Raw genomic sequence first — 26,131 nt, 5'->3', positions numbered from 1 at the left:
ATCATTGTAGATGGACTAGCTTGCTATCCTGTAATACCTACATCAACCTTTGATAAATTATATGGATTTCTACGGTATCTTAATCAGCGAGTATAACAGTTTTTACATTTTTGCATCTCTCGTTTTGATAAAAAAACTGATAAAATTGGCTCCATTATGTAAAAATATGTGATATAAATAACATTATGGAGCCAAGTATGGTGTCAACTACTTATTGAGTTATCAACACGTGAATGCTGTACCTGAGTAGTTTTGTGACTATGCATATAAGACTCTGAAAAGTATAGATGTATAAAAAAATAAAATTGAATAATCAGCATACCTCATATCCTTTTGTTCTAGTTCTCGTTAAAGTGTGTCATCTCGTGATGCATTTCTGTCGAACAATACGTTTTAAATATTATTTTTTGACCAAGTAGAGGCGATTGAAGCACTTCACTGTGACAAGAATCGTTCTGGGCACACGCACATCCGCATACCAAGAGATAAGACCGCAACACCCTTTCCCGTTTAGAAATAGCGTTTGCGGATCATGCAGCGTAGTCGCCATCGCTCATACGGCTCTCCCGGGGAGGAGGGTGGCATCGACCGACATCAATCCGCTGACGACACCCGCTCTCCGACGCGACGTCCCTCCACAGGCACTCGGCAGTGGAATGTACGGCGCGCGACGACTCCTCGCCCTCAATCACCACTTGGCGGCGGACGGTCGAGCTCACAGCCTCGGTCGTTCACTCATCGACACGATGAGTGAACCACCACTTAGATTGCTTGAACAATTGAGAATGGATGTCTTCAAGAGTGACACGGAGAACACAATATTAGAGCCACACTATATTTCCAGGTCCGATAGAAGCGATAAATTAAGAGAGACATTTTGCCGAACGGATAGATATGGGAATTCGTTTCCCCCCCGAACCATAAAGGACTTTAATAAATGCTAGTCCCAACTTCATAGAGCACTTCATCTTCTATGAGTAGACGGCTGGTGTCCTAACACCCCCTGCCACACGCCTTCTAGGCGGCTTACGGGGCATTATGTAGATGTACATAGATGTATATGAACGTATGAAAATAGGCCGGGAAGAATATCACGGTAGTAAGCCCCTCAACGATGAGAATAAATATTCCAAATTCACTTTCAGACACTTGGAAAACAATTTTACACCTGCTAAACATGTCCTCTTCTACGAGGCTTTCGTAGAAGAGGACATGTACGGCTTATGGAATGACGTGTTTCATGCCTAATTGATGAAGGATGTTCTAGGTAGGAAAGGAACATGACATGGTCGGGCTCATCATCGTGATGTACCATGAAAAGCTATTTTCACCGGTAGAATTCCAATGACAATAAAAGGGGAGACGAATCGTGAGAGTGATGAGTTCCAAAATTTGGAATCATTGGTAAGGAAGAAAACATTTAACCTGCATGGGGAGGAAGATTTAGGTGCTCTATTGGTAGATAATTTAGAGTAAGAAATCTACTCTGAGGTGTACCAATACTTTTTATCGTCTTAAAAAGAAAGAGAGAGCCACAAGGGGGTACCCAGGATCAAAACTAGGGGGCAAGCTATAGTTGTTCAAGTTGTGACATTAAGCATGGAAAAGGTGAACGAAACCAGTTTTTTTAAACTATAACAGCGGTTTATTAGTTTTTAAAATTATTTGATTGAAAAAATATTTTAGTTACATGTATTTTACTAATATCATTCTTCGTGGGTTTAAAGAATACAATTTCAATCCAGTCCTGATTCTCCTTAAAGACTTTTGCGATTTTTGCTTCTAGGCTTTGGGGGGCAGGTGCCCCCTCATGCCCCTCGCTGGGTATTAACATGGAGAGGCATAACCTGTGTGGAAGGACGATGCTTATTCTTTTAACAATGATTTTAAATATCGCAAAGGTAGGCCGATGGTAAGAAGAAAATGTTTTTGAGCCATTATGCCCCAACGGAGACTACCAGGCTGATGCAGATTAGGGCGGAGACGATTTTAAATACTTTTTAGGGCCTTTTTGATGGACGCTGATTTGAAATCGAGCCCTAAGGTCCAGCTGCGCCACAACCAATTACCTGCAAAAACCAATAGAAGAAAAATAATTAAATACGGAGACCAAAATGGTATTTCACCTGCCTGGAGAGGTCTATTCCTCTCAGACACACGCTGAAGTCTCGTTGCCGAAATTAAGGTAATTATGCACAGCGCTTGACTTCCAGGTGCTATTTTCTAAAAACTAAGGAATCCCGATCCAAGACGCTACATCATCCAGTCAGCGAACAGTGGAGGAAAATACCTGAGGAAAGGGGAGGTGAAGTGGAGGAAGGGGAAGCGATAGTAAGAGGAGAAGAGGAGAGAAAAAATTCCTCGAAGCTAATAAACTTTTGATTAGCCTTGCGTAGGCAATAAAGCAAATTGGAGGCCCAATAAAAATACTACCACGGGAGATACCTCCCTTCTAAAAATAAAATAAAATTTAACGCTTACACATCTTTCTTCTCTCCTCCGGATTTCGAGGGACGAAAAAACAGGGATTAGCTCGTGGCCCTTAAGTCCGAAGAGAACGACCGCCAAAAAAAAAAAAAAAAGGAAATGCAAGGCGCTTCGGGAATTTAAAAGCTGACGAATTCGGAAGCGGACAATGAGATCCACTATTCGCATTATCCCTAGTTTTTTGGCAGTGGGCACTAGAGTGGGTAAATCCAGCCGAGGAAGACTATTAGAGCCTGTACAAATCCATAGATCGTGTAGTAAAAAATCACCATAAGGCATTGTTATCAGCGTCAATCGAGACTGCCGGCTTCAAAAGGCAAATATATCCGCACTGTTGCTATCTATAAACATCCATCATCTTATTTTAATAGCTACTTCTGTTTTTTATCAAGAAGATATTTCTTTAATGACATTTCTTTCTTTTTGTTAACATTCTATAATGCTCGATCTTCATTTACCAGGTATAACATGGCTTTATAGCAAGTATTTAAGCTCATGCAACTTTTTAACCCTTTCTAACCCAGAGATGCTTCTGGGAGAAATCAAATTTCAAGATTTTTCATTTTGAAAACTTGAAAATTTTGCTCACAATTATAATTATTGTGGCGGTTAAATATTTCGTCATTACAATTTACACCACAAAATAATGTGTAGTTTAGATATTTCCTAAATAGAGCAGAAAACTTATACATTTTTTATGTTACTTAGAAGCAACATTGGGTTATAATGGGTTAAGGACGATGCCAGGTGACAAGCGCACGTAATACGGCTTGTCTGAAAAAAAAACTCTCAACGATTTGGAGTTACTCATAGTGCCATGCTGGAAGCGATAGGAACGCATCTATTGCTCACATATTTGACGAAAATAATATACACATTCATAACCCTTGTCGATACATTGCCTGGCAGGAAAAAACAACTCGGTAATTACATTGGTTGATCGGGGTTGGAACAACGAGATGGTTGGGATTAGAAATTTAATGAAATGATGCCTCGTTCCGGGCGAGAGCATGTGCGACACGGGAAACTCGATGCGTTGCGCACAGTCGAATGCCTTGATGAGCGCAAGAACACGGAGCGGCGATCGCATAGTAGACACAAACACGATCCCGCGGCTGTTGAATATTCAAACCCTTCTTTGCCACACTTTTGGTTCGGGAGCAAGCGTTCCACAAACTTTTTGGTTTAGTGCCTTACCTAAGGGGTTATACGCGGTTCTTTTGAAACTGACTAGCCTCAACATAATAAAGCGAAAAAGTATATTTACTATACTCAAATTGAGTTACACAAACCTGCACTGAAATTATTTTAAGGAGAATTATTCATCGTTGAAAATAAAGACTCAGTCGTTAAAATAAACTACTCTTTTCCTTCGATAATTCACATAAATTTACCATTCAAAGGATGCTTTCGGAAAGTAATGTGAATAACCTAAATTTGGATTTGAAAATATTATCAGGTTCTAAAGAGGACCCTCCATATCTATGGAATCTATGGTGGTGGAATTATCTAGAACACAAAATTGGTCCACTTGATCATAAAAAATCTACTTATCTATACCAACTTTGTGAGCACAAATTGATGTAAGCATTCCAAAAGTATATTGAAATTTTATCCGCAAATAATTTCTTTCAACATCCCGTCCGAAGAGCGAACTCTGATCACCAAGAATATTTCAATCAGTAGCCAAATTAATGTATTTGATGTTCACAGAAAGAAAACGCAACTCACAAGTAACTGAGGCTTCCTTAAGATACATCGATAGTAACAAAACGAAAATAGACCTCCGGAGTTACATCTTCATGTGTGAACGAAAGTAAATTTGTAATCTGAACGTGGCGCAAAGGAGCTTTATTTTTAGTAAAGTCCCAATAGATTAATATTGAATGATCAGTTTATTAATATCAATCATGCTTCATAGAGTAGGTGCCGCCGAATTCAATTGAATTTACTGTAACACAAAGGTGCTCGTTGTACACAAATTTGGTAGGGCAAACCATTACTAATTAGACAGGCACGTCGTCTCTTAGGCCCTACTAGGACTCAGATCTTATCCTGGCCCATGGTGATGACCCTTACGGAATAAGCCCTTAATTGATTGAGCAGGGAGGCAAACAGGCTAGTAATTATGCACGAAGCAGACTTACTGCTTTCCCTGTTCTAGCCGTGAGCATTAAGTCTTAAAAAAATACCTAATTCCGAACCATTCACGACATAATTCTCGTATTCCACACTCACCAATTAACGCTCGGGAAGCATTTAGAAAAACTACCTCGACCACACTCTTTTAAGTTTCTTGGCCGAGATGAAATAAAAGACGGAAGGGCTTTCATGTGCCCGCGCAGCCTTTTGATTGGTGGAGATAGCAAGCGGTGCTCGTGTTCTTTCTCCTACCAGGTTAATTAGCATCACGAAGGAACTGGGATACCTATCACACCCCGAAATCTTCGTACCAAGTACGCCCCTCGACTCGGAATCAAATATGGTAAAAGAGGAGGCCCTTCCTGCCACGGATTCAAATATTCATGCACCACCAGCATCCGGTGGGTTGAAGAGAAATTAACCGATGCGTAATACCCGTACCAATTGCTCTTCGTCTCTTATTGTGAGTTTTTTTTTATTTCTTGCCTCTCCTTTGAAAACGAATAGAAAAAATAGAGGTCTTCAGCTCCATAAAAATGTCTCCGAGTAAAGTTCTCCGAGCAAAGTAAATTTCTCCTCCTTCGGTATAAATTCAGCCAATGATTGATCACCAGAGGAAGTAGGTGGTGATTATAAAAAGTAAAGGCAGAAATTGGTTAGGTATACTCATTTCAATGAGAATATGAAATTTGTACGATACCACAAAAAAATACTTAAAAACCGGCCCAGGTAACAACGGCTACGTAGTCATTCCAAGGTTGTTAGCAACCATTAATATCGGTTGTGAAGCTTTTGAAGCAGGGTCAGTTTCATAAATAGCTGTAGTGGAATCGAACCAAATTTAATTTTCGAGGGAAGCGGTGTTATTAGGGCCGTCTCACGGCGTACACTACAACTAGTATGGGGAAGTGAGATAGAGCAATTAATCACAATGGTGACACACTAGCTATCTATAACAACTTAACGAACTCTGTGTTCACACTGTAAAAACGATAATAATGAAAAGAAAAAATCTAATTGCTTGGAACTCACTCCTTGAATAGGTGAGTCAAGTAATGAAACTTGGAGCGGCGTCCATTGAAAGCGATTTGAATGGACTAAATGATTGATCCAACCAACGATGTTGATCAGTGAAGTAGCCAGGAATTTCGTTTGAGGGGGGCTTGAAATCAGGGGGAAAATTTGAAAAATAGGGTAAATAGAGGGTTCTAAACTATTTTTAACACTTTTCATAATAAAAGAAACTTCATTTATCAAAGAAATCTTTTATAAATTCAAGATTTTTTAATATTTTGTTCTCTTTTATGAAGCAAAGTAATTGTGTTTTTATATTTCGGGGGGAGGGTCCCGGACCCCCTAGACCTTCCCCGTGGCTACGCCACTGATGTTGATCCAATTACTACCATCCAAATAATTTCTCACAGAAAATATCAATGAACAGCAATAAAAAGGTACATGTCTCGAATTATAATTTTGGGCATATTGCAAATATTAATTTCTTACGAAGTTATTAGTACAGTATTTGATCAAGTACGTAAGTAAAATGTCTAACAATATAGTTGACTTAGTTCTCAATTTAGAGTAAAGATATTTCTGGTAAATAATTGAGGATCTACTTGTCATTTTCCTCCCTCTTAATAACGGCATATTCCCCAAAACACTATGATTTCATAAAGATCATTTAAATTACTTCTCAATCCCAAATTTCTCCCAATTTTCCTCAAATAAATTTTAAACGAAGTTGCACCTTGTCCAATGTGGTTGGACCTGTGTTTTTTCACCATCACGGGACGGAATTATGATAGAGAACTTCCCACCATATGGCAACAGAAACTCCGAAGCCGGCCCTGAAGTGGTAAACAAAAGAGAACCGAGCCGCTAAGCAGCGATCCAGCGAAGCACTTTTTGAGTAAACTTTTATGTAGAAGGAACCGGATACCTCCCCTTGCCATGGGAAAATAATGGCTTTAGATGTACAGTAAAAAAGTAAAGCTCCGTTTTTTTAAATATCAGTGATGGCGCTTCGGTCCTATTCATGCACCTGACCCAATTCTTTACCGTCTCCCAACCCCTGGCAATAAAGTAAACCAGTTAAAAGGGAATTTAACATCATTAAGCTAGAACAGGCTTAAACTTAATATATGCGGGGCAAAAGGCACCAATGTGTGCTTGCATACTATCAACGCCAACGAACAAAAACTCCAATTGTTCCCAGCGGGATGTTGCTACAAAACAGAAGTCGATTGTAAGCAAGAATTTTGTTTTCATAGCTTACGGGATATACAACGAGGGAGAATTTGAAGATGATAAACCGAAAAGGGTGACTATACTACATAATGTATGCTATCTGGGCTATAAACGTTCTGTTAAGGACACAATGAAATTTTATCGCATTAGCATGCAGTACCACGAGTCAAACAAATATATCCTTACTCCGATGCGATCTTTATGTGCGGTGAGGAATGAGAGACAGTGTGGGTGGTAAAACAAAGGCTTTAGTTGTCAAAGCCAAACGAGCATTAGACTAGTCGACTCATTCTGACTATTCCCTTCAAACTGCTGCAAGGAAGATTGGTCGCGAAATGCCGATGACAAACTACAGCAGCAAGTCACTCTAAGCGTCATGCCATGGACACAAATATTTCCGTAAGAAGACTGCGGAATAGATATTTCCTGAAATTTATCTGATACCAGCGAAAGGCCCTTTTGTTTCTCAACTGTGACGATAAATTCAAGTAGTATTATTGTTATTGTACCAAGTTTATTAAAACCGATTCTATCTACCATTTATGAAAACGTAGAAATGGAAGTGAAGTACCTATAATATTCCACATGGGGAATTTATAAAAGTACATGTATATATATGAGGATTGAAAATGTACAAAAAGTGTAATTATCACGTTTTAAAAGTCTTCAAGTGAATAAGTCGACTACAATTCCACTGAGGACAAAGTATAATTTCCGCGGGATAGGATCCATGCAGGCCAGAGGCAGAGTGTGTCCGTCCCAAGAGAGAATTGGTAAAAGCGACTGTCTTCTTTTCCATTCCGCCCTCACGAGTGAAAAACACCATATCTTCTGCCCCCCACCCCTGGACTCGAAACACACGCCTTTCGCCGCTCCTCTGTTTACGAACGAGAAGCACGAAAAAAATTTGCGAGAAAATCTTGGAAACTCTGTTCCATATTTTTCATTCCAACCTTATGAAAAAACTTCTCGTTCTCTTATCAAGCGCTCGTAATCCCAAAGCAAAAATAATTCTAAACGCAACTTCTATCAGTTGCGGAAATTAACTGAGTACTGAAAACCGGCTTTGCTGGAGGACCATCATCTCGCGGTGTCTAGTGAATTTTAAGATAGAATTCCAGCCCATCGAAAACTGCATTCTATCGCATTTTTATGCAACTACAATTTTATCGTATCTTTGTATAGTCACAGAGGATACATGTGATATCATACACACATTCAAATAACAACTTCAGTATTACGAACTACGAGACGGCTTCGTTGATGGCAGGTTTTAGACCTCGCCCACTTACATAGAGACTGCGAGTTCATATCCAACCTGTGAGCGTTTTCCCAAACCTGGCTTGATTTTTCATCCCTCAGGAGTAAATTCTTGCGGCTGTCGCACTCGTCAAATGGTAAACAGGGCAATCATTTCTGAATTCGCATGGTTAAGGAATTAGAAAAGAAATATTAAATAAAATCATGTACATTTTTTTCAGACTGTATTGAAATAAATTTGTAATGAGTCCAGTTAAATATGGGGGATCGGGTTGGTGTGGTGGCTAGATTGTTGGCTTCCCACCCGGCGGCCTCGGGTTCAAATCCGGGCGGTGGCAGAGAATTTTCAGAGACTGCCCGATCCCTGTTTGAATGTTGTGTGGAGGACATTTCAAGCGCAACACTCCGTCCGTCGGATGGGACGTTAAGCCGTGGTCCCATTGGCGCCTTTCGTTAAGAGCAGGCTAATGCCGACGCCGAGTTTCTCTCCACCTTTCCTTACCTACCCTTCCCTCATGGCGCAAATGACCTCAGCTGTCGGTCGCCTCCTCTAAATACCATACCATACCAGTTAAATGCGGTATTCGATCTTAGGATTAATAGTCCCCCCATACCTCCAGAAATTTCCCCCGCATACGAATAGCGGGGGTCGAATAAAATATCGTTCCGCAAGGCCGTACCCAGAAATATGTTTCTGGAGGAGGTTCACCAGGGTAGGGGCACATTTCATTGGGTGGAGAGTTCAGTGGAGGGGTACACTTGAGATTTCAAGCTTCTCGGGGGATTTTTGAACCTCCCTACCACCATGAACGCTTCGGCCTTGTCGGTATTTGTGTTAATTAGAGGGTAAATGCACTTTCTACCTTGCGTATACAATCAAGAATATAAGGACATCGATAGAAAACTGAAAGAAATAAAATGTAATGCACCAAATTAGTGAACTTCGAATTCTGAGAGAAAAAATGTCATGCGGAAAAATGCAGTTTTATGGTGCAATTTGATAATGCATCTTTAATAAAACGACCAGTCTTCGGCCGGGCAATGCGCGAGAAGAAATAACAAAACAAAACCTGTTTTATGACTCCAGTGCTACCGATTAGGTTTTTTTTATATTTTGACGCAACTTAGTAATAAATGAAAAGAAACTCCTGCACGTAACCAAGCTGATAGCCACTTCCTTGAACGTTAGCGAAATATCTTGATCACATAATACTGCACTCATAATAGCTATAAGAGAATGCACTAAGCTTTCACAAAAATAATTGCATTTTTAGTGATAGGTAATTTAGCGGAACACCTTGACATTATGATGATCACGTATAAAAGATTCTAATTACTAATCAAAGCCTATAATTCTTAACAAAATTGCTAATGCTAAAGCTATACAATAAAAGGTTTATGATTTCCAGTAGGTAGAACACCACTGCGTTATAATATATGTTAAAAATCGTAAAATACCCTATTATGGCCCACTCATTTCTAAGATTATTAAATTGATAGTTTTGTACTTTAGAAATTGATAGTTTTGTACTTTATATTTCGGAATTTCTATTTCCGAATAATATTGCATTCCGATAGGTTTCAATGTTCTGGTGGAGAAATAATGCATTTTTGAGCATTCATTGAGTAGTAGGAGAGGTGGCGGATACCGAAAAAACTCAAGGGGGCCGCAAAATATATCTTGAGCTACCTTTACTTTTATCTTAATAAAGAAATAATCAAGTCACGTGCAAAGTTTAAAATAGTTATATTTAAAATTATTGTAAACATACACAAGAAAATGCCATCTTATGATATAAAAAAATTACAACTGTGCTGGAATATTTGGCAATACTGGCGGCCCCGCAAGGGGGCAGGGCACGCGTCCCTTACTTCCGCTTGTGCATGGGCGTACCCAGCGAGGGACAGGGAGGGGGGGGGGCAGCTACCCCCCTAGAAGCAAAAATCGCAAAAGTCTTTAGGCAATATCAGTACTAAATTGAAACGAAACTATTCAACAAATTTTCTTTAAACCCACGAAAAATGATATGTATTAGTATAAGATGTGTAACTAAAATAAAACTATTTTTTCAAGGAAATAATCTCATTAACAAATAAAGTGCTGTCAAAATTTTCTTTACGTTGGTTTCATTCACCTTTTCCAAGCTAAAATGTCACAACTTGGCTTGTGCCCCTAGTTATGATCCTGGGTACGCCCTTGTGCTTGTGGCAATAATCAAATGGTCCGATTGATGGAAGAACAACAATATTTGGAGACAGTAGCGAGCTTACATCAGTCCAGTCACTCTTGCTAGATTTAAATTACAATCACCTATTAAGCATATATATGAGGCAAGAAAATACCTCCATTCGTTTGATTATTTTCACGATCATTATTATGCGTTATAATAACTAGATGTTATGGCCAAAGAAACATCACAACAAAGACTGCGTGGAAGCAATACCTTCCATGGTAAAACTATTGCTTCGTACTACGAAAATTTCCTATCCAAACAAGCACAGCAACTAGGCATTCCAACCACAATTGGGAAAATAAAACCCCTAATTAGCATTTCCATGGTTGGTATCAGGGGAAAGTAATTCAATTTCAGCCGAGATTCGATTCAACAGGAGGTTATGGTGCTACATTTGGAACACAATTTTCTCCACAGATGTAGAGATTAGGGACAGAGGAGTCCGCTAGAGTACCATTTCGAGCATCGAGGAGTAATCAAGATCTGGATCACCTTTTTTCTCACAGAGCACTTCACTCTTGCGAAGTAAAAAAAAAAAACAATTATCATGAAGGAGCCAGACCAGACAAAGAAGGTTGAGAAGACCGACAGATTTTTTTTACACCCAACATCAGGAGCCAGTCTTGAACGAAGAAACTGGGATCGATTGTTGAGGAGGGGGTAGAAAACCAAGAAATTTGATTTGTACTCATTCAAGAATGCCGCCCTCGTGACGCAAGTATGTGTTTTGTGCGGGAAAAAATAATACCTTCGCAAGAAATACCGCAGTAGTTAGGTACCTACAGCTTGGAAATAACAATTTATTAGTTCGTCTCGGGTAGCAATTAAATCAAGCCTTAAAGTGCGTGCACTCGGGACAGGAAACGGGCTCCTTTGACGTTTACTGCCTCGGAAGAAATACATTTTAAAGCCCTGCTGCTCCTCCGAACCTCTCTGCGAACTGCTGGAGATTTTTCCACCTCCGAAGAGAGGGACCCTCACCGTCTCACCCCAAATACTCGGACTGATCTACCCCATTTTACTCCCCCGCGCGTAAAATGCCCCCACCCGTCATCGCCACATTTTAAAAGCCAAGACAGACATTCCGTTCCAGCATTCGTCTGTGCAGCAGTAGCAGAAGGTTAACACTTACCACTCCGAATACAGGTTTGTCTCACGGGCGGCGACATTATATTGTTATCTCGGGGAGACTAAGAGGAAAAAAATACGGACTATTTACGCTGGTTGAGTTTTTTTATAAGCTTCTGTCCGTTAAATGTTATGAGGGCGTGTTTGGGCTTCCAAATGAACGCGTAAGATCTTCTGAGAGATTTAGATAACCGTTTAACTCGCTTAGAGGCTCATTTTTTTCTTTTCGAACATAATCTTAGTCTTCTCCCACAATCAGCTTCTGGGCGATTTTTACTCCGCTGATGCTCTTCAAGTGGACATCAAAACCGAAAATCATTTTAACAGTAAAACAAACCCCATAGCTGAGCAGCACTCAAATTAAGACCGCGAGTTCATGTGCGGATGGATAATTCGGGAAGTCTTTTTGATTATCTTATCTTCTAAAGCCGTCACAAAAAAATACCGAAAACTGTTAATATATTCTATCCTACTCGAATCACAGCTTAGAAAGTGTAGCTTTTGGTCCTCAGCACATTGACTAGAGGATAAACAGAATGTTAACACCTCACATTTCCATTGAATCTAAAGTATACATTACTGAGGTGCTCGCAGCCAGAACCGAAAACTATTCCACGCCGCAACGCCGACGTAGAGTCTGCTGAAAATAATATCGTACATCTCTGATAACATACTCAGAGGTAGGATATTTACTCGATATTTAATATTTTTAATTATTTTAAATGTGGTACTTTTCCAGTTTACTGCTTAGTGGTTCTGTTATTTTAAAAATCAACTCCTCGATGGAAAAAGAGTTCTTTTAATGTCTTGAGGCCGAAAAGTCCTCTGCAGCTACCGGCACCCTTATCTCAGCCTACTTTGTGAGAAAATTCTTTGGAGGAAAGAATCGTTCGTTGATGGTGCAGTGATCCTTTTTGTCATCCAGGATTTATTATGATTTGCTTGCAACAATGATTTTTTTACGATTTCCTTGGTTTAAAGAGTTGAAATTGAGCGTAATAAAAAAATTAATATGAATTTTATGGCTGTACATCCTTTGTTGAAACTTTTTTATTTTTCAAAAAAAGTAGGTTTTCATTGTTAAATTATATATTTAAAAGTCAACAATAAATTTTACTCAACTCAGTCAATAAAAAGAGCTAAGTCCATTTTTATTGAAATACACATCGATACGAAAATATTTTTGATGCTAATGTTTTTATAAAATTTGCGAATTTAGTAAAAATGGCTGGATTTTTCAGTGGGGCTTTAAAATTAGCGGCCAGCACTCAAAGTGTTAATAATTACTGGGCTCAATATTTATTTGCTACGGAATAAATTGACTCCGTAGAAACCATAGGTTTAGACGTCATTGAGCGCCGCAAGCCGTTATAGGTACATACGCCCTGACGCCGGCGCCATTGAATTGTTACCTTCGGCGTACGCATCTGGTACAGTAAAACAATAAAGATGTGAATATGCAAATATTATCAATTTCATGAGGATCGGAATAAGGAGCGAAGCCTTTATATTTCGTGGGCGACATTGCTTTTCTTCGGGAAATAGGCCAATTATAACTTAGCAACGTGTGTGTATAATGAAATTTTCAATGTTACGTCGTGAAAACAAAATAATTCCAAAATGAGTGCTTACATTGGTTCAAAGTGATTGTAACTCAGGAGGAACAAAGGCGAACGCGACAATGAACCTATTAATGCTTTGCACTATCGATAGAGTCAACATTCTTGGACAAAATATGCGTATGAATATGGATTTGAAATTATAAATACGATATTCCTGAGCATCTGCAGGAGGAAGTCCCATCCTATTTTATTAGCTATTCTTTCGCGCCAATCATGAATCCATGATTGGCGCGAAAGAATAGCCATAAAACTTGGACCAAAGCAATGCCTTTAAAATGCTTCTCTTCTGCTGCCACCAACGAGTATTTAAATTTAAATTAACGACAGCCTTGAGGGACGAGCGCATCAAATAATTTAATGTTGCAGACATTAATTTCACCGCACATATGGTAAAAATCAATAAAAGTAGCCTACTATTCATAGTTTATAGGAAACAGTACCACCAGCGAACAGTTTAACGATGGAACTACACGGATAGCTCATTCATGCTGGTCCTAACGCCGAACTCCCTGAAAGCACCCTGACATTCCTTAATGTAAACAGAAATGTGACGAACAGAGTTATGAGACCTATCACTTAAAGGAGGCAATAATTAATTATGTACGTACGTATGTAATGTACGTGTTTGTAAAGGAAAAAAATCCGTAACCAGGAAGTATAGTGTAATGAATTTGTACATCCCTACATGGCGTTAATCTCCACAGATAAGAACCGAGTCAGCAGTAGGGTAGTTTCCTTCATCAAAGAAAACGAAAGGTCTTGATTGCAATTCGTTACTCACCCTTAATGTATTCATAATATTAAAATTATTTGGTTTTAAAAATACCCGTTTAGACGAATGTTAAAGGTCAATTTTAACATCATTTGAAAAAGGCCAGATTGGCGCCCATGCGATACCACTCCACGTGACGTCACAGGGACTTAGATGCTATGCGAATAGTCGAATTGTAGAATACTAGAGTTTTACATCGTCTGAGATCACTAATGCATGCATGTAACAAAGAGCTCAGGGAAACATCTCTTAATAATCACCTATTAAGTATAATTTCCTATGGTCGGAAAGTTTCCTTCGTTTGATAGGGTATTAATAGGGCACAAGATTGGATAAATTAAGAAATACTCAAATTAGATATGAATAAGGTTTCCAAACAGTTACTGATAAATTACAAAAATAAAAACACAACAGATGGAAGGAACATATACTTCGAATGCCAAATGAAAGAATTCCAAAACAATCAACGGAATATCAACCAATCCGCAAGAGAAGTGTTGGAAGACCAAGAAAAGATGATAATGTGGAGCCGGAACAGGCTTAGTAGCCTAATCCTATAAGGAAGAAGATTATTATTTAAGTATATTTAAATAAATAAAAGATCGCAGCACTTTTCCACAAGACCTTTTAATGCGAATTAAAAATCTCTCCTTCGTCCCAACATTCTACCCTCTTACATTATTTTCAGCATCTCCTTCCCGATCAGTACTCGCTCAAGTAATGCCTTCTGTCTCTTCCGTATCTCACCTAGAAGTTGCCTCTCCTCACCCACCATGTCCAGCACTTTGTTGTTCGATTTAAAAAATTCTAAAATTAAAAAAAAATATTCCGGAGGCACCAGAATTGGCACCTTCGACTGTCTTAACGACTTCCCTACTTAACCTCCATATGCGGTTGATATCACCAGAACCAAGATTTCCGTCATGCACTGGTGGGTTTAGATTAATGAAAGTAGAAGCCCATAGACCTACCGCCAGGAATGGCAAATGAGAAGAAACGAAAATATTTCGTTTCGACCCGGAGGGTAACGAAAATACGAGGCATAGGTTTAGTTTCTTTCCCGCACAAAATTAAAATCACTAAAGTGTTTAGTTTCGAAACGGGACGAAGCTTTACTCCCAGGAACGAAGCTAAATTAATCAAAACACCGCAGCTCATAGTTAAGTTTCGATCCCAGAAGCTGAGTGGAGGGGGACAGGAGGGAATAGTTTCGACCCATTACGTTTCACATTCGTGTAGAGGTGTTAAATCATGGAGATTAAAAATCGAATGGCCAGTTTGTGTTCACCGTTCTCCTGTTAATGGTAAAAATATGAGTGCCCTATGCATCTAATGGCGGTTGGTCGAGCCTGTAATTCATTCAACCATACTTCGTACTCGGTGTGTGTGCCGAAACTAAACCGTTCGAAAGTGAAGCACGTGATCCCTCCGATGCGAAGCATTACCTGCGTTTCGTTTCGTCCTACAAGGTTTGTTGTAGAGGTTTAGTTTAGTTTCGGCCCGAAGTGGTTTTGACTCCGATATCGTTTCGACCCTGAGTTTAGCTCCCCGGGTTTAATTCTTTTTCGTTTCTACACTTCGCTCCAGGGAAACGAAGATATTGAAATTTTATTGGTTCTGACTTTCGTATCGTTTCACTTGCCATTCCTGCCTACCGCAGTGTATATAATGCTAGCGGAGTTGTCGACTCACCCCGCAACCAGAAGCATGCGGCTCTGAAGGCAGAAATGACTCTGTGAAACGCGGCAACGATTCACTCCGAAATTACCGTTACCCAATGAGAATATCCCGCACGAAACACTTCGGTCTGAATAAATATCAATCAATGCAGATTAAATGCACTAGCAGATTTGTTGGATACATGTGTTTAATAATGCTAAGGACAGATTACAGCGCATTTTAAAATTTATAACAGACATTTACGTGTTAAAGATACGCAATCAATCCTCTCAATATTCATGGAAAATTTAACTCGTACTACAGCTATACTACATTCAAATAAGTTATTTTCACGTATAAGGCCACCAATGTTGATGCTTTGCTGAAACACGGTTAACATCTTTTTTCACTATCAAGATCAGATACTTAATCTATTAAAATGTGTTCCTAAATTTCAAAGTTAAATCTTAGTTGGTATTTTTTGTTCACAAGAAAAATTTTGTACAGAATCCAATTTGGAGTCTGTATTTGTATACTGTGCATACCATCTATTATTTATGTTGCCAAGTGCAGACAAAGGGAAATTTGGATCACATCACTTATGAGATAACTTGATGTGCCATTCCAGGCAGTTTTCATAAAGCACTGATAATGAATAACTTAAACTAAGTATTTCTTTTCATCTGATGATCTAACTTGATTTTAATCTAAATATGGACCAGCCTTCGACTACAGTCAATTAACTACAGGGAAAAAGAGATCGTAGTCAAAGAAAGCGCTGCTGCCACGAAATTCGTTCGCACCCCTAATTTACCTCTTCGAAGCCCACTCGTTTCCTGGAAGTGATTCATATGATAGCATTTGAAATCATTACGCTGAATTGAATTGCTTTAGAGGCAATATTTTCCCAATGTCTACCACTCCACCATTCAAACTCAGCATAATAACAGAATAAAATTGTGTGTGTTTCAACTTTCCCTGGGCTGAAAAAAGAATAATCGCGTCCGTAAAAATTTAGGCCTCCAAAATCAGTTCCAGACATTAGACAGATGTATATCAGCGTAGGCACCTCTCATAAACGAAATAAATGTCGAAGGTAACATGCAAGCCTCAAAAATTAGTAAAACGTGGAAGTATTTTGCTATCCACGATTTTATACGGAAACTAACCGCGTGTCGTTGTAATGATTGTTAAAAATTCTGCTCCACCAAATTTCGCCCGGTACGATTGAACAAAGACTGAACTTTTATTTCATTAGTTAAGGATAGGGACAACGCTTTACCTCCAACTTCAACTGTGGTTGACGTTTGTGGTCACGAATAGCACCACCCAAGAATCAAGGAAGAAGAAAAACTGCCTTTCGAAAAGTAGGCATCTACCCCTGTGCGTGACCAGATTATCACTTGCCTCCGCTAGGGTATGGGTTGCGACAAATTAAGGTGGGACTCATTGTTGGAATAAATGGCATCGTAAGCTTATGGCTGCCGTAAAAATGCAAGCACGCACGGCTTTGGTGAACCACCTCCAGCATCATGCTTTTAGGATGCAATCTTTGGGTAAAAGGCTTTTTTTAATTTCGTAAAGCACTGCAGGCAATTAGAATATCAAAAAGTTCTGTTGGTTTTCAAAATTGACAAAAAACTTCAGTTGAGAAGTGAGTCAGTTGAGAATTTCTCATAGCAGTTTAAAAAAAAGCACATAAAACAGCAAAGGTGCATATTTTAATATTTTGCTCTTAAAAGAGACAAAAATTAACTCAAATCGAATTGAGTGTGAGATGTTCATAAAAAAATCTTATTAAAGTGTAAATAAAAAATAAAATACATTTAAGTTAACTATGGGAAATGTAAATTTCAAAATGATATACAAATCTGCATGCACATGTTTAGGATAAAGCTAATAGTAAAAACACTGAGCAATCCTGCGATGGTTGTATACACACATTTTCACTAGAATAGTCTAGTTTAGTTTAATAGTTTTTTCAGCAACAAGCTCCGAAGATGAGGCATAATGGAGCCTCTATAACACTAGTGAATGTCTTTTCCCATCAGCACTTGGTGAGCCTGAAGATAGCGGAAGAGATCACGCAAGCAGAGCCGAGAGAGGTCACATGTTAATGACGTTGCTTGGGATTCCAAGATGAGGACTTTGTTTGCACGTATAATCGATGAGCCAGTCCATCGGAAAAAGCAATGACTAGGTACGATTTTCGCCTCCAGAGATCATCTCGGTTTTCATGAACACTTTGAAGACCCTCTGCTGTACCACCCGAGAGGTTGCGAGGATTCTTGGGCTGTATAGCGACTATGGGCATACTCATTTTATTCAGGGTCTATAAAAAATTTGCCAGCTGCAAATTGATTATAGGCAAAGAGATAACATTACGCTGGACTTACAAATTCGTGACAGAATATGATAGAGTAACTCATGAGAAAGAGAAAGAAATTAGCCAGAAAAATAAATAACTGGCTATACAATTCTGTAAATATCTCCGACAATGAAGGGATGCTAATAGTTGCGAAATTGATGCACCTAATTAATCAATGCAATACATAGGACGCAGAATGCATGTTTTTCACTTCCCAATAAATTATTTTCGTTCTTTTTTTTCTTCTTTTTCTTCGCGTCATTCATTTTTTTATGCTTATCCCGCATGAATAAACGTATTTTAAGCAGTGATGTTTTGTGAATATTTAATTTTCTTTACAATTGAATTTATATTGAAGTCTCGCGTTGCATCATACGATGTATGCTTGGTGTGAGCTCACACATTACGCATGTGCACGTGTCATGCATCATTTTATACCGTGATATAAACCAGTAGCGAGTTGAATCCTACTTGCCGGTAAAAACTTACAACGAACCGAACACCGTACCTTGAAATAAATGGCTTGGAAAAGGAGTGGACATTTTGAAACCCAGTTAGTTACCGAGGGTCGCGGGTTCGAGTCCCGCCTGGATAGGTTGCCCATAAATGTTTTCCTGGATATCAGACAATTACTTATACCACTTATTTTTTATCTGAGTGCGACCCGGGTTTCAAAGAATTACCATCATCTTCAAGCGCTAATTATACTTTGTTTATCTTATTGTTACCTAGTTACTCGATGAATTTTAAACTAGGTAACAATAAGATAAACAAATCATAATTAGCGCCTGAAGATTATGATAATTCATTGAAACCTGGTTCGCGCTCTGATAAAAAATAAGTCGTATAAGTAATTGTCTGATATCCAGGAAAACTTATAATGGAATGCCCCAAAGTAAATCAAGAATTAGCGAATTTTAGGTTGCCCCTTCCAGGACACGAGTGTGTGTGATCGTCTGTTGTTGATTGTTAAACCTCCCGATGCAAAGGCCTCATTGTGCTGTTATCGGTGGCAATTGAGATGAATAAAATAAAAAATAAATATCTATCGCACTGCTGTGAGCTATTTATGTACTGACGAGGGACCCCAAACTTACGGGAAGACACGCTGAAAATCTTGTTCGAGGGGAAGGAAAATTCGTGGCTAGATGGAAAGGGTATAAGCAATGTCAAGAATTTAGTGATGAAGATCGATGAATGCAAGGAGAAAGGCCTCAACCTACCTAAACGTACCATGTAAACCAGCATTATCCGGTGGAATACCTTTATCTATTAAATGTAGGCAAGTTTGTAGGTATTATTACGGTATTGCTAATAATTTTCAATGGACTCACTGTTCTGTAATGCGCCATCATTAATGTCATTGACAAATATTCTCAATATTTGTCAATAATATTAATAATACAAAATTACAAATACAGTGAAATTTTTTGGCGCATGTTTTTGCTTTGGCGGTGTAAAAGGCTGCTTGTGTGAAAGAGGAAACTTAATTCTAACAATTTTAACATTGAGCATTAAACATTTGGATGCATATATAGAATTACAGATTAAAGAATTTATTTTTTACTATTTTTTTGCTATTTAAGGTATTTGAAAAATGCCAAACTAGTAATTTCTATTGATTTTTCTTTTTGATTTCCTGTTTGATTTTGGCAGTTTACTTCTAATGATCAACGCTGTGTAGACATTTCAACAAGTACAGAATTTATCCGCATAATGCCACGACGAACTTCTTCCTACTCCATTATCTCTCCAAGTAAACACTACATAAACGAAACAAAATGTTCACGGAAACATGGTATCGAATTCCTTTTCAGACGCTCTTAGGCTTCCGTCTCGTACCTTGCGAAATTTGAAGCCGGAAGGCATTTAATTGTCAATGCCCAATGTTTGCTGTGCACTTCCCTTCATAAAACCTGTCCTCTGGTCAATTACTGCGTATTTATTAGAGTCCTTGACGTTTTTCAACAAAAAACCGGATTCGATAACAATCCCGCCGCAGTCACTTCTAAAGGAATTACATTTTAATGGCATCAATTAAGACAATACCCATAAAGGGTAGAAGGGAGCGGGGAAAGTCTACACAGCGCCTTTCGCCAGCACATGAACCGTTTAAATTAAAAGGCTCATCCATTCGGTAAATTGCAATATTGTGGCTTTCTGTCTGGGGCACCGTTCGTCCTGCGCCAGCAAGTAAGTGAAGCTTTCCCCTCCAATAGGGTAGTTTCCTTCATTAAAAAAAACGAAAGGCATTGATTGCGATTCGCTACCCACAATTAGTGTATTCATAATATACAAATTATTTGGTTTTTGAAATCCCAGTTTAGACGAACGGCAATGGTAAATTTTAACCGCATTTGAAAAAGGCTAGATTGTCGCCCATGCGATGCCACTCCCCGTGACGTCACAGGGACCTAGTTTCTATACGAGTAGATAGGAGTTTTACATCATCTGAGATTACCAATACATGCATGAGGCACAGAGCTCAGGGAAACATCTCTTAATAATCACACATTAAAAATACCTAAGTTCGGAAAGTTTCCTTCGTTTGATGGGGGAATAATAATCTTATTTGAGCCAAGCGCTACCAGCTAGCAGGGTACTCGGCTACCTGCTAGCATCCTGCGTCGTATCAGCGCTCGAAGCCTCGTCCCAAGGTCACCTCACTTGCGGCAGCGGGAAGTAGAACGACGTTACACGGAGATTTCCCGGCATTCATACTTAGCCGTCGCGTTTTCGCGCGCTTAAAAATTTTCACTTTTCATTTAATCGCGAAAAATATACATATATCGTCATTTAAAAATCTAAAAGCGTGATATACGTATTCCAGGAGTAATAAGCTTTTGATTTAGGCAATAAAAAATAATAGGAAACAACCCTATTACAAACTCTAATTACTTGGCCGTCGAAGTCATCACAATGGACTGCATCTTCTGGCTGACTAGATTTTGGTTGCGGCCATTGGATGCAGTGTTGGATCCAGAGAGGGAGTAGGGAGGCTACAGACCCCTCCCCTTGGGGTATCCTAGTTACAATAGATAAATAGCAATTTTTTTCAGTTGTCGAAAGTATATTCAGGGAAGGAGGGTCCAACCCAAAAGCCAGGAGAGCCAAAACCCCAAGTAGGCCTCTGTAAACTAGCGAAAGCTGATTAAAACATTTCTGCTTTGGACCTTTTTATAATGAGAAATAAAAACATTGAGCATTATAGAAACATGTCGTGAGGTAAAATTACTAAAAATTTACATGAATGTTTGTTTTAAAAACTATTTTTTTTTTTGGAAAATTAGGAATGAGACAACCTTAAAGTGTACTTAAACGCCTTGGAATTCATAAAACTTGAACTACTGCTGGAAAGTTACCCCTACCCCTCGTCCCTGTCCTTATCTTGGATTTGCCAATGATAGGATGGTATGGAATTTGGACGAGGGGACCGACAACTATTTGTGCCATTAGGGAAGACTTCGACGGAGAGAAAAGTGAAAATCGGTAGAAATTATGACGCAGTGAGGGATAATAATGTATGGTGAAAGATGAGGAGGACGGCTCAATAATTTTGTTTTTGAGGCAGGGGTTGTGATTGGAGAGAAATGCGGGAGATCAGAAACCGGAAATTTTAGAAGTGACATCTCCCAGCAAGCAAATTCAAAAAGATTGCAAAGGCGACAATCATGTCCCTTCAGCAGGTTCTAATATAAAAGTATTTCCGCGAAAATTGAAACATATAATCCACTTTACTTGCAAAAACTTGGGCTTAATAAGTTATATTCATTGAATATCCATTTTTTACTCTTTTTTCAAATAGGTTATTCAGTCAGTACTTTTTTACATGCATACCAAATGTAAATTACACCTAGAAAATAAATGCCATTTTGAGAAAAGTGAAACTTGGCGTGTCCTATTGCCCAAAAGCCATGAAAAAATAAAACTTCGGCCAATCACCAAATACTTTAAACTGAGGAAGAAAACTAATTTCGATTACGTCAGCAAGCCATTGAAGAAACTGAAGTCAATATACGTTAGCCGTATTCTATATTCAATGTAAGAAGTTGCTGTTTCTATTACTTCTGCATATCATCACATCGCTATTTCGGTGTTGGAGCTGTTCTACGCACTGAAACACCGCCACTAGCTCCGAATTTGATGCATGTTATCAAGGGCGCAGCCACGAATCAAGGCTAGTGGGGTTTAGTCAAGACTAACACGGGGGGGTCTGAAGGTGTGGAATACCCGTAAGGTTAAGCGGGAGGTGTAGGGGCCCTCCCCTAGAAAAATCTTCAGATACATGGCACAAAATGGTGAGTTTTACGGCTTTCTGAGGCATATTTTATTGATCCTTACACTATTCTATTAATCAAATTGAGTGAAATGGATTTTTTTTATTACTCTAAGCTCTGGGGGAGGGTTTTATCCCCCAAAACCCCTCCCTCGCTGCGCCACTGCATGTTATGTCGACACAGTGCATCCCAGAAGAATTCTTTCCCAATTGAAATTAAAGAAACATGTACTGCGGCCATTCATCGGATAGGTTACCGCCCACAAAGCCTATTTCAGCGATGTAAAATTTGAAACCCATTCCGACCAGTGGGGACTTTGGAATAATTTCGAGAAAAGGTCGGAGGTGTCCGAGATGTGTGTAAGGGTAAATGGAGAAGGTGAAATGGACGGAGAGGAAGAGAAACGACGACGGGTGAGGAGAGGACGCTACTACTTATAGATTAGATATGGAAGACAAAGAAGCTTTGGGTGGAGCGAATAACCTGGGGAGGAAGGAGGGTAAAAAACAGTGATAGATGGAAGAATATTTGACAAGCGAGGGAGGGGAAGAAAGAGAATAGAATTTGTAGACAGAATGATAAAGAGTAGGTCTAATTGTACACTGAAGAGAGCAAATCGAATTGGGAGGAAAGACAGGGCGCGTTAATCCCCTAAATGTTTCATATAAACCTACCGTATGCGGTAGACTACTTGAACAGATGCCCGCCGGTGAAACTAGTTTCTAATTCAGGCGAATAAAAGGGGCTAAATATTTCGTAATTATTTTCAGCGGAATTTGACCATATATATTTATATATGATGCGCAAATTACTTCTTCCTAGCTCAAATTCAAGAAAAGATCTTTGCACAAGATAACTACATAAAAACAATGATACAGCCTTCGGGTCATAGATGTTTCTTTCATCTGAACACGAGTAAAAGCAATACTGTAAATAAGCAAAGAGAGTTTTATCCTCTCCTGTGAAAAATATCTACGCTTCAGCTGGATCATTAATTTACCTGAAGCCACCACTGCAAACGGATACCCTTACCGCAGCTTAAACTGACGGTAAAATTTCATTGACGCCCAAAATGCATCCTCAAACAACATGTTCGAAATATGTTACCATTGTTTTTTATTCTTAAGATAATTCTAGTCATTTGCATGAAGAAAAGAATAAGTATTTCACGATTCATATTAGCTTATTAGCTGCATAAAATCTAGAACCAGTTATTTATTAATAACGTAAAACCAAGGATTCAGGGAGGCCAAATAAAAAGCATATGGGAAATATTCATGGGTAGGAAAAATATCTCGTTTGCTTCGGAAAATAATAGCTCTGAAAGAGAAATGACGAAGTATAATAACGAAAAATACCGCCTCTCAACTACCCCAAAATGTGGTCGTTCATTCTTTAGCCTAAATTGCCATTTAATGCATGAATTCGGCTAAGAGATTAGAGATAAAATTGCTATATATTAGATACATTTACCTACCCGAACACTTACTCATACGCCAATAACAAAAACTGATGCAAGCTGTCGCTCATTCGAAAACCTTTCGACGCCATTGGAGATCCGAGATATAAAAGATACCTCGATCAGTATGGATTTTCTCGACTGGAGTAGCCTTCAGTATCATGTTGCTCAGCCTAATTAGAAGGCACCTTTGTTAAGGCGAATGATTTCATTCGCATGATCATTCACCGTGTGCGACGGAATAATTCGCGAAAACCTTCATGCGCATGATCATTCAATGAAAATTAAGGCCGTTTTACACGGGGCACGGAATTGCGTAGGTTAGATGCTGCATTAATTTCTAAAATAGCGTGGAATTACGCGAATGCATGAACGAAATTAGAACAGGGGCTATTTTGCCGTCTCGCATCCACGCATTCTCGCATGTGTTCTAGCAATATACCACTTTACATGACGCAATTTTGATTGTGCCTTCCGTGTACCGTGTAAAACGGCCTTTAGAACATGTTATATTTTGCTCGCATGATCCTGTGAATGATCACGTGATCATTCAGCATGATCATTCACCGTGTATAGCGGCCTTTATAGGTCAAGCCGAAAGGCACCCTCTCCCACAAATATTAGGCTTGTCTTCCAGCCCCTTGGATATCACGAAAGGGCAATATAAATATATTATTATTATATAAATAATATTGAAAACAGATATGTCCGTCCACAGACCAATGCAACCCCCAATATATTTGAAAATAATTATCGACGCAGAAATGGATATTGTCCGTGAACTCACCTCCCATTCTTGGTGACGATCATCTCATTGGTGAGCGTCTGGAACTTGGTCCACAGCTCGCGGTCGTCTAAGGACACCTCCAGGTCTCTCTCGGAGATTTCATCGGCGACCGAAGTCCCCTTGGGGCCCGCTCCGCCGCCCCTCAAGCCCCCGGCACCGACGCCCAGCTCCGTCTCCACCGCCGACAGAATGTGCGACTGAGCCATCCCGGACGCCGCCGAGGAAAACAACGACCACTTGCGCACTATGGTGGCGGCCGCGATGTCCCTCCTGTTCCTTCGCCGGCCGACGGACCAAGCGTTGCCCGGTAACGCTCACCGCGCCCAACCGCTCAACTCTTGCCGGCAGAACGGAAGGAATCGCGTATCTCCTAGCCCACTCCACAGGCTAGGTAGGTTGGTTTCAACCAGAAAAGTATCTATTTAGCAATGTACGTCCTCTCATTGACGAGGGTGCATTTGATAGTCCACCACTGGGTTGCGTCAAACACAGTCACGTTGCAGCCCTGCTCCAGGATTAACAGATTAAAGTGCGAAGTTAATGGGAATCCACACTTTAATGGGGCCTTTCCCAGCGCAATACGTCCTTTTACTTACGATCGCACACTAAATCCTTAAATTCGTCGATACATAGCTTCAACAATGGAAAAGGTGCACAAAACGGTGCAATTTGCCAAGGAGACCACCACAAAGAAGCCAGCAGCGGATGATATGCACTATGCGATGGAATACAAGGAAGTCCGCCTCGAAACTAACTCCGCAGTCGAAAGAAAACCACTTGGAGGAGTACCTAAATTGCCTTAAGGTCCAGCCATTCCTCGCAGATGTATTCTGATAGTTCCCGATGAGTTCCAGTCAACAGAAACTAAACAAGTAAAAACCCGGTCCAAATCCAAATCCATACGTGAAAAGGCAATTTCTGCTCCAGCTTCGGATGGGTCGTCTAGTAGATATGCAGTGTCATTTGTCCTGTCAGGATTCGCTCACACACTATGTTCTTCTGGGATGAATACTACGGACGCCTCCGTCCACGCGAAGGACACGAGAAGAAATAAGTCCACGGATGTCATGCACACGTACAGCCGTACTTGTCGAACAACCTAGTACAACTGCGAGACCCCTTGGGATGGAAGGTGCTGGAGGTAGTCATAGGCCCCTCCCCCTCGCAGCATAATATCCTTACCCCCTTCCGAAAGGGGGGGGCATGGGATACGGTCAGTGCAGCTCACCTGTGCGCCCACCTCCTGACCAACATGACCCGCCTTTCGCCAGCAATTGGCTCGGAGGCCGTTACCGTTCGGCATCTTCAAAGCCTTCCACTGGCCGGAAAAAGAATGTGACGCCCCATTGCTTGTAAGCCACGCCTATTCACGCACTAAGACCGTCCCAACGATCGGGAGATACCAGCGGTGCGGCCGAGGCTCCACCAAGTGGGCGTGGCCAATGATTGTGAGGAGGAGAGATCCGGGAGGGGGGCAGGAAGACGAAAAGGGGCGGGGAAAGAGGGAAAAGTGGGCGTGGCCTATTTGAATGTCAGCTCAAGAAGGCTGATATGCTCCCCAACGATGCCGGATGCTATCTAGGCGGTGGTCAAGACGACTGATTTCAAACTCTCGTGGGCCCATAATCCAACGAATGCGGGCAGCGATTCTATCGCAATATCGATCATTGGCTGCACGCAAGGGAAAGA

At 40.0% G+C, this 26,131-nt stretch overlaps 1 protein-coding gene across 2 annotated transcripts in view; it reads right to left on the bottom strand.

Moving 5' to 3' along the window:
* LOC124160744 (T-box transcription factor T-A) overlaps positions 1-25,770 on the bottom strand; it is a 79,532-nt gene extending 53,762 nt beyond the window's left edge. The window contains exon 1 of one of the 2 annotated variants that reach the window (XM_046536745.1): positions 24,443-25,770. In XM_046536745.1, coding sequence (XP_046392701.1) covers positions 24,443-24,648 — 206 coding nt within the window. In that variant the 5' untranslated portion in view covers positions 24,649-25,770. The remainder of the gene's footprint in view (positions 1-24,442) is intronic. The other variant, XM_046536744.1, reaches the window with a different exon arrangement.
* Positions 25,771-26,131: the final 361 nt, after the last annotated feature.

This window comes from Ischnura elegans, chromosome 6 (genome assembly GCF_921293095.1).
Source record: "Ischnura elegans chromosome 6, ioIscEleg1.1, whole genome shotgun sequence".
Taxonomy (NCBI): Eukaryota; Metazoa; Arthropoda; class Insecta; order Odonata; family Coenagrionidae; genus Ischnura; species Ischnura elegans.
Note: the sequence above shows the minus strand (reverse complement) of the source record. Positions and strands in the feature narration are given on the sequence as shown.